Source organism: Camelus ferus, chromosome 11 (genome assembly GCF_009834535.1).
Source record: "Camelus ferus isolate YT-003-E chromosome 11, BCGSAC_Cfer_1.0, whole genome shotgun sequence".
NCBI lineage: Eukaryota > Metazoa > Chordata > Mammalia > Artiodactyla > Camelidae > Camelus > Camelus ferus.
The window spans coordinates 11,110,367-11,123,808 of record NC_045706.1 but is presented as its reverse complement, the minus strand read 5'-3'; the positions used below and the strand labels follow the sequence as shown (position 1 = coordinate 11,123,808).

The 13,442-nt window shown below is 51.1% G+C and overlaps 1 protein-coding gene across 3 annotated transcripts in view; it reads left to right on the top strand.

Moving 5' to 3' along the window:
• Window positions 1–13,442, top strand: part of GRK5 (G protein-coupled receptor kinase 5) — a 203,128-nt gene that overhangs the window by 87,750 nt on the left and 101,936 nt on the right. For all 3 annotated transcript variants that reach the window (XM_032490790.1, XM_032490788.1, XM_032490789.1), the window contains one exon: window positions 1,529–1,624. In XM_032490790.1, the coding sequence (XP_032346681.1) occupies window positions 1,529–1,624 (96 nt within the window). The remainder of the gene's footprint in view (window positions 1–1,528; window positions 1,625–13,442) is intronic.

Sequence of the window (13,442 nt, the reverse complement as noted above, 5' to 3'; positions counted from 1 at the left end):
GCCGGGAAATGAACTGTGTCCTGCCCCTTCACCATCAGCTCCCTCGCCTCCTTATCGGCCCCCAGGATGGGGGTCCTGGTCCCATCCTCAGAAGCCCACCCACTTGCTCTTCAGGAAGATGGCCTCACCTTTCCAGGGCAGTTGGATGAGTTAGGAATGCCCATTTATTGAGACTGGCTCTGTGCCTGCCCTGGAACACACACTGGGCCGCGGGTGGGCCCAGAGCTGAGCTCCTCTGGAAGTCCCTGGGTGTGCTGGCTGGAGAAGAGTGCCTTGCCCTGCCCAGACCCTCTCTGAGGGTCAGAGACCGGGGGGACTGCACACCCACACAGATCAGAGAGCTGGCTCAGGGTGCCATGGGCCTGCTCAAGATCCCATGTCTCTTAATCAGGCCCCAGGCTTCACAGGTGCTTGGGGTGTTGACCAGATAAAGAAGGATGAAAGGCCCTTAAAATTCCAAGATGCTGAAGAGCCTAAAGGGCTATGTGACCTTTGGTGAGTCACTGACCAGTGGGGTCTAAGAGCTACTTTGGGTGAGGGCTGTGGGGCGGGGGGGGCAGATGATGGCATCTCAGGTTCTTGGGGGACACAGAGGTGCCTTTAGGTCCAAGTTCCTAATGGTGGTGGGCTCAGGGATGCGTAGGCCAGAGTCAGTGCCCCCTCGTTGTTTGCACACCTGAGCATTCTGACGTCTGTCCCCTGTCACCTGGATAGGAAGTGGCAGGGAAGATGGGGACACCTCATGTGTGCACCTCACAGCTCTGTGTGTTCATTGCATGTGCAAGATCATGGTGTGTGTTTGTTACATGTGTGTTCATTGTTTTTATGTTTGTCATGTGTGCATGTTCACTGCATGTGTGTCCATTGTGTGTGCATATCACGTGTGTGTGTGTTCATTGCGTGTGCACACTGGGGCAGGACGAGAGGCCTGACAGGGCCCTTCAAGAGTCCTTCCAGCCTTGAGAAATGTGTCCTCTAAGACTCTGAGGTTTGTGAGGAGGGAGAAGAGGGGCCACCCAAGACAAGTGGAAATTGGAGTCCTTGTCCCCAACATCTGGCCTCCAGCTGGGGATGGGGACTCTCTGCAGGAAACAAGAGGACACAATGAGGCAGTGAGGGGGCTGCAGTCCACCCGCGTGTGAATCCATTTCACCAGGATTTTCCCAGTCAGCGAGCCTGGCCCCTGACGTTGGAAGATTGTGGTCTAGGCTGGGGTTGATACCGGGCACCCGGCAGGGCTGCACAGCCGTGGGTGATGCCGAGGAAGAACAGGGCGCCTGGTGTGGGTGCAGACTTGGATGATGGACAGTGTCTGCTTCTGCTGCTGCTGCTGTTGGGCGTGGGGATCCCAGGCCCGAGTGAACCTGCAGGAAGAACACCCAGGCTTGAGGCCGGCTGGGGAGGGGGTGTGTCCCTGTTTCCCAGCTGGGAAGCTGGTGCACAGGCTCACTGGGATGGGACACAGGCTTTGGAGTCTCAGACGACACCAGCATCATCGGCTCCACGTCTTTCTCCCCCATCTCTGCAGGGGGCGGAGGAAAGCGCAAAGGGAAAAGCAAGAAGTGGAAGGAAATCCTGAAGTTCCCTCACATTAGCCAGTGCGAAGACCTCCGAAGGACTATAGGTAAGCCGTCCTGCCTCGGGGGGGGGGGGCGCGGGGAGGGGCTGGGAGGCGGGGAGCATGGAACCTGTTAACTGCTGAACCATCTGTACAGTGAGTCAAACACAAATCGATTAATGCAGTGAGGTTGATGCCAGGAAGGAGCTCAAGCTGATGCCTTTGCTAATTGACTTGAAGATGCAGCCAGTAGTCGAGTATCTGGTGCGTGCCAGGCAGCGTTATCTCCCGGTTACCCTTTGAGGCAGCTGCTGTCATTTTACTCCGCTTGTCAGCTGGGGAAACCAAGGCACCGAGTGATTCTGTAACTGGCCCAGAGTTGCACAGCTTCTGGGCGGGTGGTGGAGGTGGGCCAGGCCTGGCACTGAGCCCCCACCCGTAGCTTTCTACCTGCCTTACTGGGGCCCAGGCGTCCTGCCCTTGGGAAGCAGCCGCCGGTTTTGGGAGCTGAGGATGAGGGTGAGCCTCTGGGCTCCTCTTTACTCTCCCCGGGGGTGTGGGTTCTCTCCGAGGAGCTGCCTTGCTCAGTAGCACAGCCCCGTCCTCTTCATCCAGCACCCACACAGCCAGGCGCCTCCAGTAGCAAAGGGGGCTTCTCTCCCCAGGGGCTGGTGCAGCCAAACACACCGGGGGCGGTCTGTTCCTGGCCCCACTCAGGACACGGCGGTGGTGAGGAGGCTAGGGGCACTGGATGAGGGCTCCTCCGTGCGGGTGGATGCCCCAGCCCTTCTCCCCTGTGTGCCCTGGGGTGGAGCGTGCCCCCTTGTTGTGTGATGTCCTCTTATCTGCTCTAACTGCTGGAGGTCATAGACAGGCCAAGCTCTTTTTATTATACTCAGATCTGTGCAGCATGGACACAGGATGGCCCTGTTACCCAGAACTCTGCAGGCCCAGCTGTTCTTGCAGCTTCTGCCGGGGGCTTTGGGTGAAATGCCCTGTGCCTGCTAAGGAACATGAGGCCTCTCAGAACCATTTAGCTGTTCTGAATGGCTTCTCCACATGGCCTGGCCTCCGCCAGTTTCCCAGGCCAGGCGGGACCTACATGCGGGACCAGACCTGCTCAGTTCTCGCCCTGGGGCACCCCCTCCAGATTCTTTTGTTGTGCTGTGACAACAGATGATGACTGTTCGCTCTGTGCGCCCCATGTGCCCAGCATGGAGGAGGAGCTCCCTTAATTGGCGTTTATGAAATAAAAGAAGCCCTGTGCACCCCTTGAAGGCAGATGTAAGCAGGGAAGTGGTAGAGTGCTCAGGGATGGGGATGTCCTCAAACCCACCCTCCATCCTTAAAACCTCAGGTTGGAATTCCCACGATGTTCCTGGGGCCAAGAGTAGAGTTGGCCTAAGAGATCAGGGCCTCTGGGTCCAGGGAGACTTGGGTTCAAATCCCACCCTCTCTCCCAGCCACCTGACAAGCTCCTTAATCTTGCTGAGCCTCAGTTTCCTCAGCTGAAAATGGTTATCATGAACCCAGTCATATGAGACCACGTGTATAAAGGGCTTTGCTGGAGCCAGGGACCCACTCCCCTTAGCACTCGACTTTCTTTCTGGAATGCACAACAGCTCTCACTTTGCTGGTCCCCTCCTGTGTTGGGTGTTCGATACACATCTCCCCAAGATCTGGAGGCACATGGGAAGGATGGGAGAGAAGGTGAGCTCATCCTTGGGGCTGGGAGAATGTGGGGAAGGGTTTGGCCACTGACAACTCACAAGTGGCCTACAGGGAGCATAGAGGAGGGAGAGCCCCCCCTGATTCTGGCCATTACCTTCCTGGGGTCGTTTTGTTCTTCATGCTAATTTAGGCGTGGAGAGAGTAGGGCCTAGGGGTGGGAATGGGTGGCCTCAGATGCTGTGGTCTTCGCTATCCCCGAGGGGGTCAAGCCCCCTTCTCCATCCTCTTCCTCCCGTGCGACAAGTTCACCAGCTACCAGATGCCTTTCCTGGACACTGAGCCCAGCGGGCCCCAGGGAATGGCTCCCAGTCAACCTCAGAGCTGAAGGGCTGATCCAAGAGGCCTGCTGAGGTGTTGATTTGGAAGAGAGAGCTTGAAGTAGGAGGACAGGAGCCACCAGAGAGGAAAGCTGTGCAGAGAGGCGGGGTGACTGCATGAGGGCCAGGCTCACCTGGGGGGGCCCTGCCTGTGGGGCCTGTTTGCTTCTCGGCCTTCAGGTTAACTGCCTGCAGGTGGTGGTGCCAGAGTACTCCGTGGGCACAGCCAGGTCTGCAGGAGAATTTAAATTAGCTCCCGGCCAGGGTCTTTTAAAGCATCCTGTCCCCTTCTGTCAGAGCAACACCTCCCCCAAGCCCAGCTATTATTGGATGTCTGTTTGCCCCTCAAGTGTGAGAGGCTCTTCAGGAAGGATCTTTTAAATCCATCTCTGTGCCTGGTGTCTGCTTGCAGCAGGTGCACAGTAGTTGGACGAATGAATGAAGGGAAGAATGAATGAAGTCGTGTGACTGAGTGAACACAGCATTTTAAATAAATGGAATAGTACTGAGAGTAATACGAGGAACATTTGTGTATCTGCCATCTGGATTAAAGACATTTAATATTTTGCTGTAGTGATTCATGTGTTTCTTAGCAATAGAAAACACAAACACGAAACATAGGTCTTCCTGTTCCAGACAAGATGGAGTAGATATGTTGTTCCCTATCCCTCCCGCCAAAGGTGGTCCAGAGCTCTGGTCATCGCGTGCGTGTAAAGCAAATAGAAGATACTGGGTGGGGAGGGTATGTAGCTCAGTGGTAGAGCACACACTTAGCATGCACAAGGTCCTCGGTTCAACCTCCAGAACCTCTGTTAAAAATAAATAAATAAATAAACCTAATTACCTCTCCCTTCCCAAAAAAAAGGCCACCCCACCGAATCCCATAAAAGAAGATTATGGAAGGTGGAGGGAGAAGCGAGACTCGAGGTTGGGAAGAATGATGTGCCATTGAGCTCCTGGGTTTTCTTTGTTGTCTCCCTTATATCCCAGGGACCACGACCACGCGCTGGAGAAACTCGCCACCAGAAATGCCAAGGGGTACAAACAAAAAGGACCCCTCCTCAAAAAGAAAGGAATAAAAAAAAGCCTGTTGTCCCCCTATCCAAAGGCCTGGGGAAGGGGCAGCTGAGCTGGCCTGGGCAGTTGGTGCAGCTGGCCCTTCCAGAACTGTCCCTCTTCTGACACAGTTCATGCCAGCAGTGTGAAGGCCTCACTTTCTGCCTGCCTTCTCACTGAACCTAGTTCCAGATTTAGAGACCCAGTGCACCCTTCCTCTTTGACACACAGATTCTGATGCTTTGAGGTGAGCGGGCCCTGTGGGGTTTCGTTCCCCTGCCCCTCTACTCTCAGGGCCCCTGCTCTAGCCCTGCTCCCCATGAGGCTCCAGGCATGGCCCCAGAAGATGCCCCTCCCCTTCCAGCTGGCCTGGCCTCACCCGCTCACTTCCGGTCTGGGGGACCCAGGAGCATAGCGTTCGCCTCTGGGCTTTCCTCCATCTGTGGCGCCCACCCCATGGGCCCCATCCCCTTCTGTCCAGCTAGGTCCATAAACGGGCCACTTGGCAGGGTCCAATCCCCTGGGAGGGTGTGAGAAACGTGCGTGCTGGCGTGTGAAAATGAATTCTTCTGTTCTTCTAGAGGGCATTGAAAAGACTCTGTGTGTGAGGGCAGTGTGCAGAGGGGCCGGGGAAAACAGGAAGGCCGCCATAAACCCGGGGGCTGCAGCTCGCGGCGACGGGCCCCAGCGCTCCGGGCTTCCCGTGTGTTTACAGTCCGTCGCCCTGGTGTTTGCCCAGCCTCTGCTGGGGTCCTGCTGGAAGGCTTTCTTAAATAAAAATCTCATTTCTTTTCTAGACCAATACACAAACCAAACAGTGGCAAATGCCGCATTTATTTTTCTTGTGGATGCATGAGCTCACTTTCTAAAGCTATTTGGGAGGATGTCCCGGGGCAGGCTTTGGGCCAAGGTGTCAAGGCCCTTTTGGGCCCACAGGGCCACGTGGGAAGGCTCTTGATCAGAGGGAAGGATGGAGCCCCTGGGGACCCAGGGACGCCTCCCCCTCAGCACTGCACTGAGAACCACAGGCCATCTCCCCCAGCAGCCCGGGGATTTTAAAAAATGAAAACGGCACCCTGTGAATCCCCTACTGAAACCACTGCAGCATCCTCCCTCCCACCTGGAATAAAACAGCAACTTCTTACCGTGGCTCATGAGCACTTTGGCCATTGTGTGAAGCCCAGGGATCACTTCTCAGAATAATGCTTTTACGTACATACGATAAAACACGTAGGGTTTACAAAGGAAACCAGTTCTTTTCAGATAGTTATTAGATACTTTTAAACTTTATGATACTGAAGTACCTGTGCTTCTTTGTTATACTTTTATAAGTTCCAGCAGCTGGTCTAGTAGTTACTGTCATTTTGAGTTAGTGACGAGCGTAAGTGGTATTTCCAGATATCTGCAACAGAGTGATGTGAATGCATCTGAGATTTCTGTTGTTGACGAGTCCCAGGCACTGCTAACATAATTGTGCGTTGTTGTCTACATTCATGATGAAAGGAAGTAGTGATCACTTCCAGTTAGAGACTGGTGAAAAGAGAGATGACACTTTTCTCCATCCAAGTTCATGGACCCCCTAAATCCTATCCATGGACCTCTTGGCAGTGACCTTCCTACTCTGCTCCACATGAGCTGGTCCTCGCCTCCATCTCAGTCCCTCCCTCCTCCATTCACTTTGCTGTGCTGGTTGCCTTCTTGTTTGAATACCCCAAGCTTGTCTCTAGCCTGGAACCTTCGCACCTGCTATTCCCTCTGCCTGGAATGCTCTTCCCCACACTTTTTCCCAGGTGGCCTTTAGGTCTCAGCTCAGATATCACCTCCATAGAGAAACCCTCCCAACCAGCCTTTGGAAAGGAAACATACTCTCCTCTAATTGCTGTCTTTCATGTTCTGCTGTTTACTAATGTTCTTTGCCCATAACCCTATCTGCAGTCATCTTTTGTTTAGTTATTGACCTGTGTGTTTTTTCTCTCCCTCCCTAGACTGGATGTCCCATGACAGTAGTGACTGTGTCTTGTGTGGTTCTCCATTAGAACAGTGCCTGGCACACAACAGGGGTTCTTTAAATATTGGTGAGTGAATGAAGGAATGAATAAAGTGAAATATTGGAAATTAGCGCTCTGTTTAGAAAATTTGTGACACGTGCTTGCCATAGCCAAATTTAATCTTAGCCAACGGTTTATACTTAAAGTCATAAAAGTTTGGATTTAGGAGGCACCTCGGAAAGCATCTGCTTTAACACTCCCATCCCCCACTCCTTACTAGATAGATGAGGAAGCTTGGCGCTGTTACGAGACTGGGGCCGCAGTCTCAAGTCCACTTAGCTGGTGGCTCCTGGCCCAGGCCAGTCTGTCCTGAGGCTGCAGTTTGAGTAATTCTCACAGTGATGTTAGGTGTTTACAGAATTCTCAGCTCAAGGAGCTTCCTATCCAACCACCCACTTCAGATTTGAATTTCAGAGCCCTTTAGTCTCCAAGAGGAGAAGTGACCTGCCTGGGATAGTCCAGGCCCCTGGAGAGTGGACAGCTCTCCACTCCCCAGCATCATGTTGACTCATAAACGTATTTGGCATCAGCCCCCAGCCAGCACCCAAAGCAGGGAGTCTCATTAGGCACTCAGAGGAGTAAACATTTCTGTCTGCCTCTTTCTTTCCTTTATCTCCTGAGTGTGGGTGCATGTTCATTTGTTTATTCAACAAGTGTCTATTGAGCACTTATGATATGCCACCCACTGGGGAGAGAGACTTGATTCCTGCCCACCTCCCCTGCTGGAGCTTATTCATGGCTGCACCCAGGAGACTGGTGGAAATAAGGGAGTGATAAGTTGAGAAAGTACCATGATGGAGGGACAATTTGCTGAGCTAGAGAGCCGTGTCCAGGGTCTTCCACTGATCAGGAAGTACCCTGGAGGAAGTGGCATCACTCTGAGCCTCCCAGGGCATCTCTTTGTGTGAGCTCCCTGGGGGCAGGGACCACATCTTCTCCATCTTGGGGGATCTCCTTGGCTGGCACAGTGAGTGGATGGATGGGTGGATGATGGATGGATAAAGTGGTTGAATGGATACTGCCCTCCTCCCCTGCCTGGAAACCATAACTGTGATTGGCAGCAATGAGTATTAAGACAGAGCTTCCTTGCCATGTACATCTACTTCCAGTGTGGGCCCCAGACATGAGTAGCTGATTTGACACGGTCTTGATGGAGACCAGACAGACCATAGGAGGAAGAAGTGTTCTCTAATATCTGCTTGATGGAACACCCAACAATGGCATTAGTTAGTGAGCTAATTGTTCACATAAGGTAATTAGAGGGCCCAAATCAAAGAGGTTCTCAGAACATCCAAAATTTGGAAGGCTGGAACATCATTGTGAAGATAAAAGATTGTTGAGGTCTGCAAATATTTCTCAGTGACGCAGAAAGTTCTGTTGGGCAAAAAGTGTGGCATTTTTATTTATTTAGCTCAGGCTCATTGCGTACTTTATTCTTTCATTAAAAAAAAAGGCATGAGGGGGTTTGAGTGAAAGAGTTGATTATTCCACCATTTGGCAATATTTCTGTAGGAACTGTCCAAAAGCTATATAATAAATCAAGGCCCCCTGCCCACCCCCTGGCGGGGCTGACGTTTACCAGGAGGCTGTTCACAGAAAGTAGTTGCTGCCCTGCCCTGTATCCTTGTGGACAGACTGGACGGGAGAGATTTCCTTTGCCTTGTGGGAGAGCCTCTTGCTTAAGTCTTAACTCTTTCCAGGAGCAGAAGCCCTAGGCTCTGGGGGATTTCCTAAAAGAAAATGTAGAATTTTAACCTCAAAGAAGAAACACTAAAATACTGTAACAATGTGAAGACTGCCTTGAACCAGCCTCGTACTTGACTCTGCACTCAGCACTGCTCATGGTCTTTAAACAGGAAATCAGCCTGCAAATACTTGTTGAGCCCCTACTATGTGCTCAGCATTGTTGCAGGCACGGGAGTCGTACCGTTGGCCACAGAAGCGTGCAGTCTTGTGGAAGGACTTTGGTCATTGGCAATGAGTGAAACGGTTGTTCTGCTGCTCCCAGGTGTGTGACATTGGGCAAGTTGCTTAATTTCTCTGGGTTGCAGTTTCTTTGTCTATAAAATGGGAGACGCTAATACCAACCTGGTAGAACCACTGGGAGGGCTGGCAGAGTGCCTCACACATGCCACCACTGTCGTCATCATCATCACGGTGCTAGTGGTGTAGGGTGAAGGTTGAAGGTCCTTGGGGGGCAGGCTTTGGAATTTCCCAAAGAAGCTGAATTGGCTACAAATGATGAATGGGGCTGGCTGCTTCTGTGCTGACATCACATAGCTCCAGTGCCCCAGGGACCCCTGCCTTGGGATCATTTGAATTCTACCCATTCTTGAACCCCTGCCTCTAGCCTCCCCTTCCTGGAGGCCACCCTGATTCCTGCAGTCCTTAGACTTCCTTCCTCCTCTTGGCCCCACAGCTCACCTGGGGAAGCTGATGGTGTCACACTGTGCCCAGACCCCTGGCCTGGTAGGTTTCTTTGCAAGGACGTATGGACATTTGCCAATGAAGATCGCACCCCAGAGTCCTAACAATGGTTACCCCTGGGGAAGGCATGGAGGTCAGAGAGGGCATTAGGTTTATCTGTAAGGTGATTTTTTAAAAAAGGAGAATGAATTGGCAAGTTATACGTGTGAGTAAAAGTTGAGTGAAGAGAGACTGGATCTGCTGCCTGGTTTCACAGTGGGGCTGTGGGGATGGTGATGCCATTTCCCTCTCTTCTGGTTGATTTTGTGTCCCCTGATGAGTCTGTGGGCTCCAACGGGAAGGTCAGAGTCTCACCATCTTTACACACCCTGCAGAACTGTAGCTGAGGGGCTTCTGCCCAGTTCTTCTGGGATGCTGGCAGCAGGAGACCATCCTGCAGCCTTCAGCAGGTGGGGTCTCAGGGCTTTCAGTCCTGCAAGGGTTTGGAGGGAAGCCTAGGCCTGGATCCACTCAGTCTGACCCTGAAGCCCCTCCCTGGGGTCTCCAGTCTCCTCCTGGGCTGCTCAGCCTTGCGCTCTGACTGGCAGTGTCCCCTCATCCAGCCCCCGGTGGTCTCCTGCCAGCACATTGTCGGTGTTCACTGAGTGGAGTGGGTAGCTTGGGTCCTTTCCCAGAGATGTGACAGGGACTGGCCCGTGCTGCAAACAGCCTCCCTTTCTGCTTCCCCCAACTCAAGCTCTACAGGTTTCCTGGCATTGGCAGGCACATGTTAGGGCCTGGAAAGGAATCTGGGCTCCTGGGGCAGGTCCAACCCCACCCAAGGGCCTGTGTGACCTGGTCCCCTTCAGGCCTGCCAGGCTGGCACGCAAGCTCTTGATTTCATCGTCAGGGAAACCAAGTCTTTCTGCAGACGTCATTCATGTCCTTGGGGTGATAAGGGCGCGTCACGTCTGTCGTTCTGCCACTTGCCACACTCCGATAAGGCACAGCATCTGCTCGTCCTTGGAGGGCAAGATAAATTTAGATGTGGCAGATTTAGAACATCAGGTGACCTGTCTGCAGCTGTAGCTCTCAGCAGGGAGAGGGTGGCCTGGTCAGTCCCACAGTTTGCTGGGTGTTAGTCTCACCTCTCCACCAAGATCAGCAGCCACTTGAAGGCAAGGGCTGGATCCTTGGTGTCCAGCCTGACCTTGGGTACAAGCAGGATGATGCTCGGTGATCACAGTTGGTGGGTTTCATGTTTGGAGATTCTTAGAATGGAGCACTGGTAAGGATTTTGCAGATGATCTGAAATTATGATTCTCAAAGGCTGCTCTGCAGGGAGCAGCAGCGATCCAGCGGAGGCTTCTACCTGAGCAGGGTTTCTTTTTACCTTTTATATTTGGTCTTCTGTGTAAGATTTTATTTCAGAATTAAAACAGAGTTTGAAACCCACTGCTCTAGGCCAGGTCTCCCATTTTCCAGATAAGTAAACTATGTCCCAGAGAGCCAAGTGACTTGCCAGGGTCTCCCTGTGGCCTGACTCCAAGGCAGGCACCTTCCCTCCCTGTCTTAGTCAGCTCAGGCTGCCGGAGCCAGATGCCACAGACTGGGGAGCTTACACAGCGGAAATTTACAGGCTTCCAGTTTTGGAGGCTGGAAGTCCAAGATCAAGGTGTCTGCAGTGTTGTTTCTTTCTGAACACTGTGAGGGAGAATCTGCCCCAGGCCTTCCTCCTAGCTTCTCGTGGTTGCTGGCAATTTGCAGCATTCCTTGGTTTGTAGAAGCGTCACTCTAACCTTGTTTTCATCCTCACATGGCATTCTCGTGTGTGTGTGTGTGTGCGCGTGCGCACATGCACATGCATGTGTCTGTGCGTGTCCGAATTTCCCCCTTTTGTAAGGACGCCAGTTATAGGAGTCTTTCATTGGATTTGAGTTAACCCTAATAACCTCACGTTAACTTGATTACCCCTGTCAAGACCCTGTTTTCAAATAAGATCACATTCTGAGGTCCTAGAGGTTAAGTGGAGCTCCAGCATATCTTTTGAGGGGAATCACAATCCAACCCCTAGTATCCACCTTCTCACATGATCTGTGTGGAGTTCAAGTTCAAGGGGCCAGAGGATCCCGATTCCCACCAGGTCTGGGGCTGGACCCTTCCCTCCTTCCCCACCCTGCTCGAGGTTAACCCCTGCAGGCCCAGGCTGACCTCTTCCCCAGAGGCCACAGGAATGTCCTGGGGAGGATTTACTGCTTTCCAAAGCATGTGGCATGGTGCTTTTTTGTTCCCTCTTTTTATTGTTATTGTTCAAGTAAGTGTAATTGGTAAATTGCTTTGCTAAAAAACATAAGAAAACTTTCATGAAAGGCCACCCACAATTTTACCAGTTAGCTATAGACACGCTTAACACATACATCTAGTTCCTTCTAGCTTTTTTTCCTCTCTGCACATACCACGGGTTTTTTTTCCCCCCTTTCTTCTTTTTTATTTTTAAATTGAAGTATGGTTGATTTACAGTGTTGTGTTGCACATACTATGGTTTCGTTTCATAACTTTTTTTCTTAATATAATTTCAAAAATATTTTCCCACATCGTTAAAATCCTCTATAAAAGTGATTTATGTTTTTCCATTTGATGCGTATTTATTGAGTGTCAGGCACTGGGGATACATCAGTGAACAAAACACAAAATTCCCGTTCCCATGGGCTGTCCGGAGGGGTGAATACATACTCCGGTGGACAATGGGGAACTAGCCTCTTGCCTTCCTCCCAGCATCCGTCCAGGCCCCTAGTCTGTCCCCACCTACTGCTTATTTATTTCCTGAGGGCGGATTCTTCCTTTAAGTTATCTTGAAAATAAGCCCTCGCCCCTTAGCCTGGCATGAACCTGATTTTTAAAGGCTTCCTCTCTATCCCATGTATATGTTGTACTTTGGGTTTTGTTTTGTTTTGTTTTGTTTTGTTTTTGGTCCTCTGGTTTTTGCCATTATAATTAGCATTCAGATGAACATCTTTGTATCTCATTGTGACATTGCGATCTCTGGCTCAGAGGTGAGAAAGCCCACACTGTCTTTTTGAAGGCAGACACATTCAGCTAAACCTGCAGCCTGTGCTGTGGCCTCTGCCTCCTTTACTTCCTCTGGAATGTTCCATTCCCAGCTCATTCTTGCATCTGCAGACGCCATTAGCCTGAAATGTGCCGTGGATGGACAAAGCCAGCGAGGTTTGGTGAGCACCTCGGCCCTGCTTGCCAGCCCCAGTTCATTGCAGGCGCAGCCCTGAGAAGGGCTTTGCTGTCTGCTTTAAGGCCTGTTGCTGAAAAATGGGAAAAAACAAGCTAGTTTATGCAGCAACGGGGATCTCAAACCAGCACAAGGGGCCAGCCGACCCGCAGCAGCCTGGGCATGACAGAGTTCTGCCCCATAAAGAGACACTGGGACAACACTCCTCGTGGTCTCTGCCCAGACTCTATTTACGGAATTTATTTCCCGGGCTCCGTCTGTTCAGCAGCACCTTGGCAGCATTGCCCGAGCGTCTGTCTCAGCGCATTAAACACCCCTTGTTCCGAGTACCCCAGAGCTAGCACCCAAGAGGGAGTGAGATGAAAAAATGTGGGCGGAGGAATATTTGGGGCCAATATAAACTTTCAAATTAAAAAAAAAAAAAGAACAACAACAAAAAAATGTATCCCCTAAAGAGCTGCTGTGGGCACGAGCGCCTGCTGACTCCAGCTGTGGGCCCTTCCAGCCAGTGTCAGAAAGGAAAATGCAAAGTCGAGAAACACGTCAATCAGGTGTTGCTTTTTGTTCATTTTGTTTGTTTGTTTTTTCTGTTTCACAGCTGTGCTGTCCTTGCATCGTCTTTGAAAGTTATTTTTAAAATTATCTTTCAGTTCTTTTTCTCTTTACAAAAATAGTGTGGGGGAGAGGGTATAGCTCAGTGGTAGAGGCCATGTTTAGCATGCATGAGGTCCTGGGTTCAATCCCCAGTAACTCCACTGAAAAAAAAATTAAAATAAATAAATAAACCTAATTATCTCCCCCTCCAAAAACAAAACAAAAAATAACATAAACCCACCGATGAAATTTCCAAAAAATATCTCAAAAGAGGAAAATAAAAATTGCCATTAACTACTGTTAACATTTTGGTCTGTGGCCCTTTCATAGTTTGTTCTGCTTCAAGAGAGAGAATTGTACCAGCTATCTTGTTTCCCTGACCAGAAGTCAGGTGCCATTTTAAGTTGAAATATATGGTGGTAGAATCCCCACTAGACTGAGAGGCTGAAGACCCAGGTTGCTATGCTACTCCTTGGATCTGTGGCCTT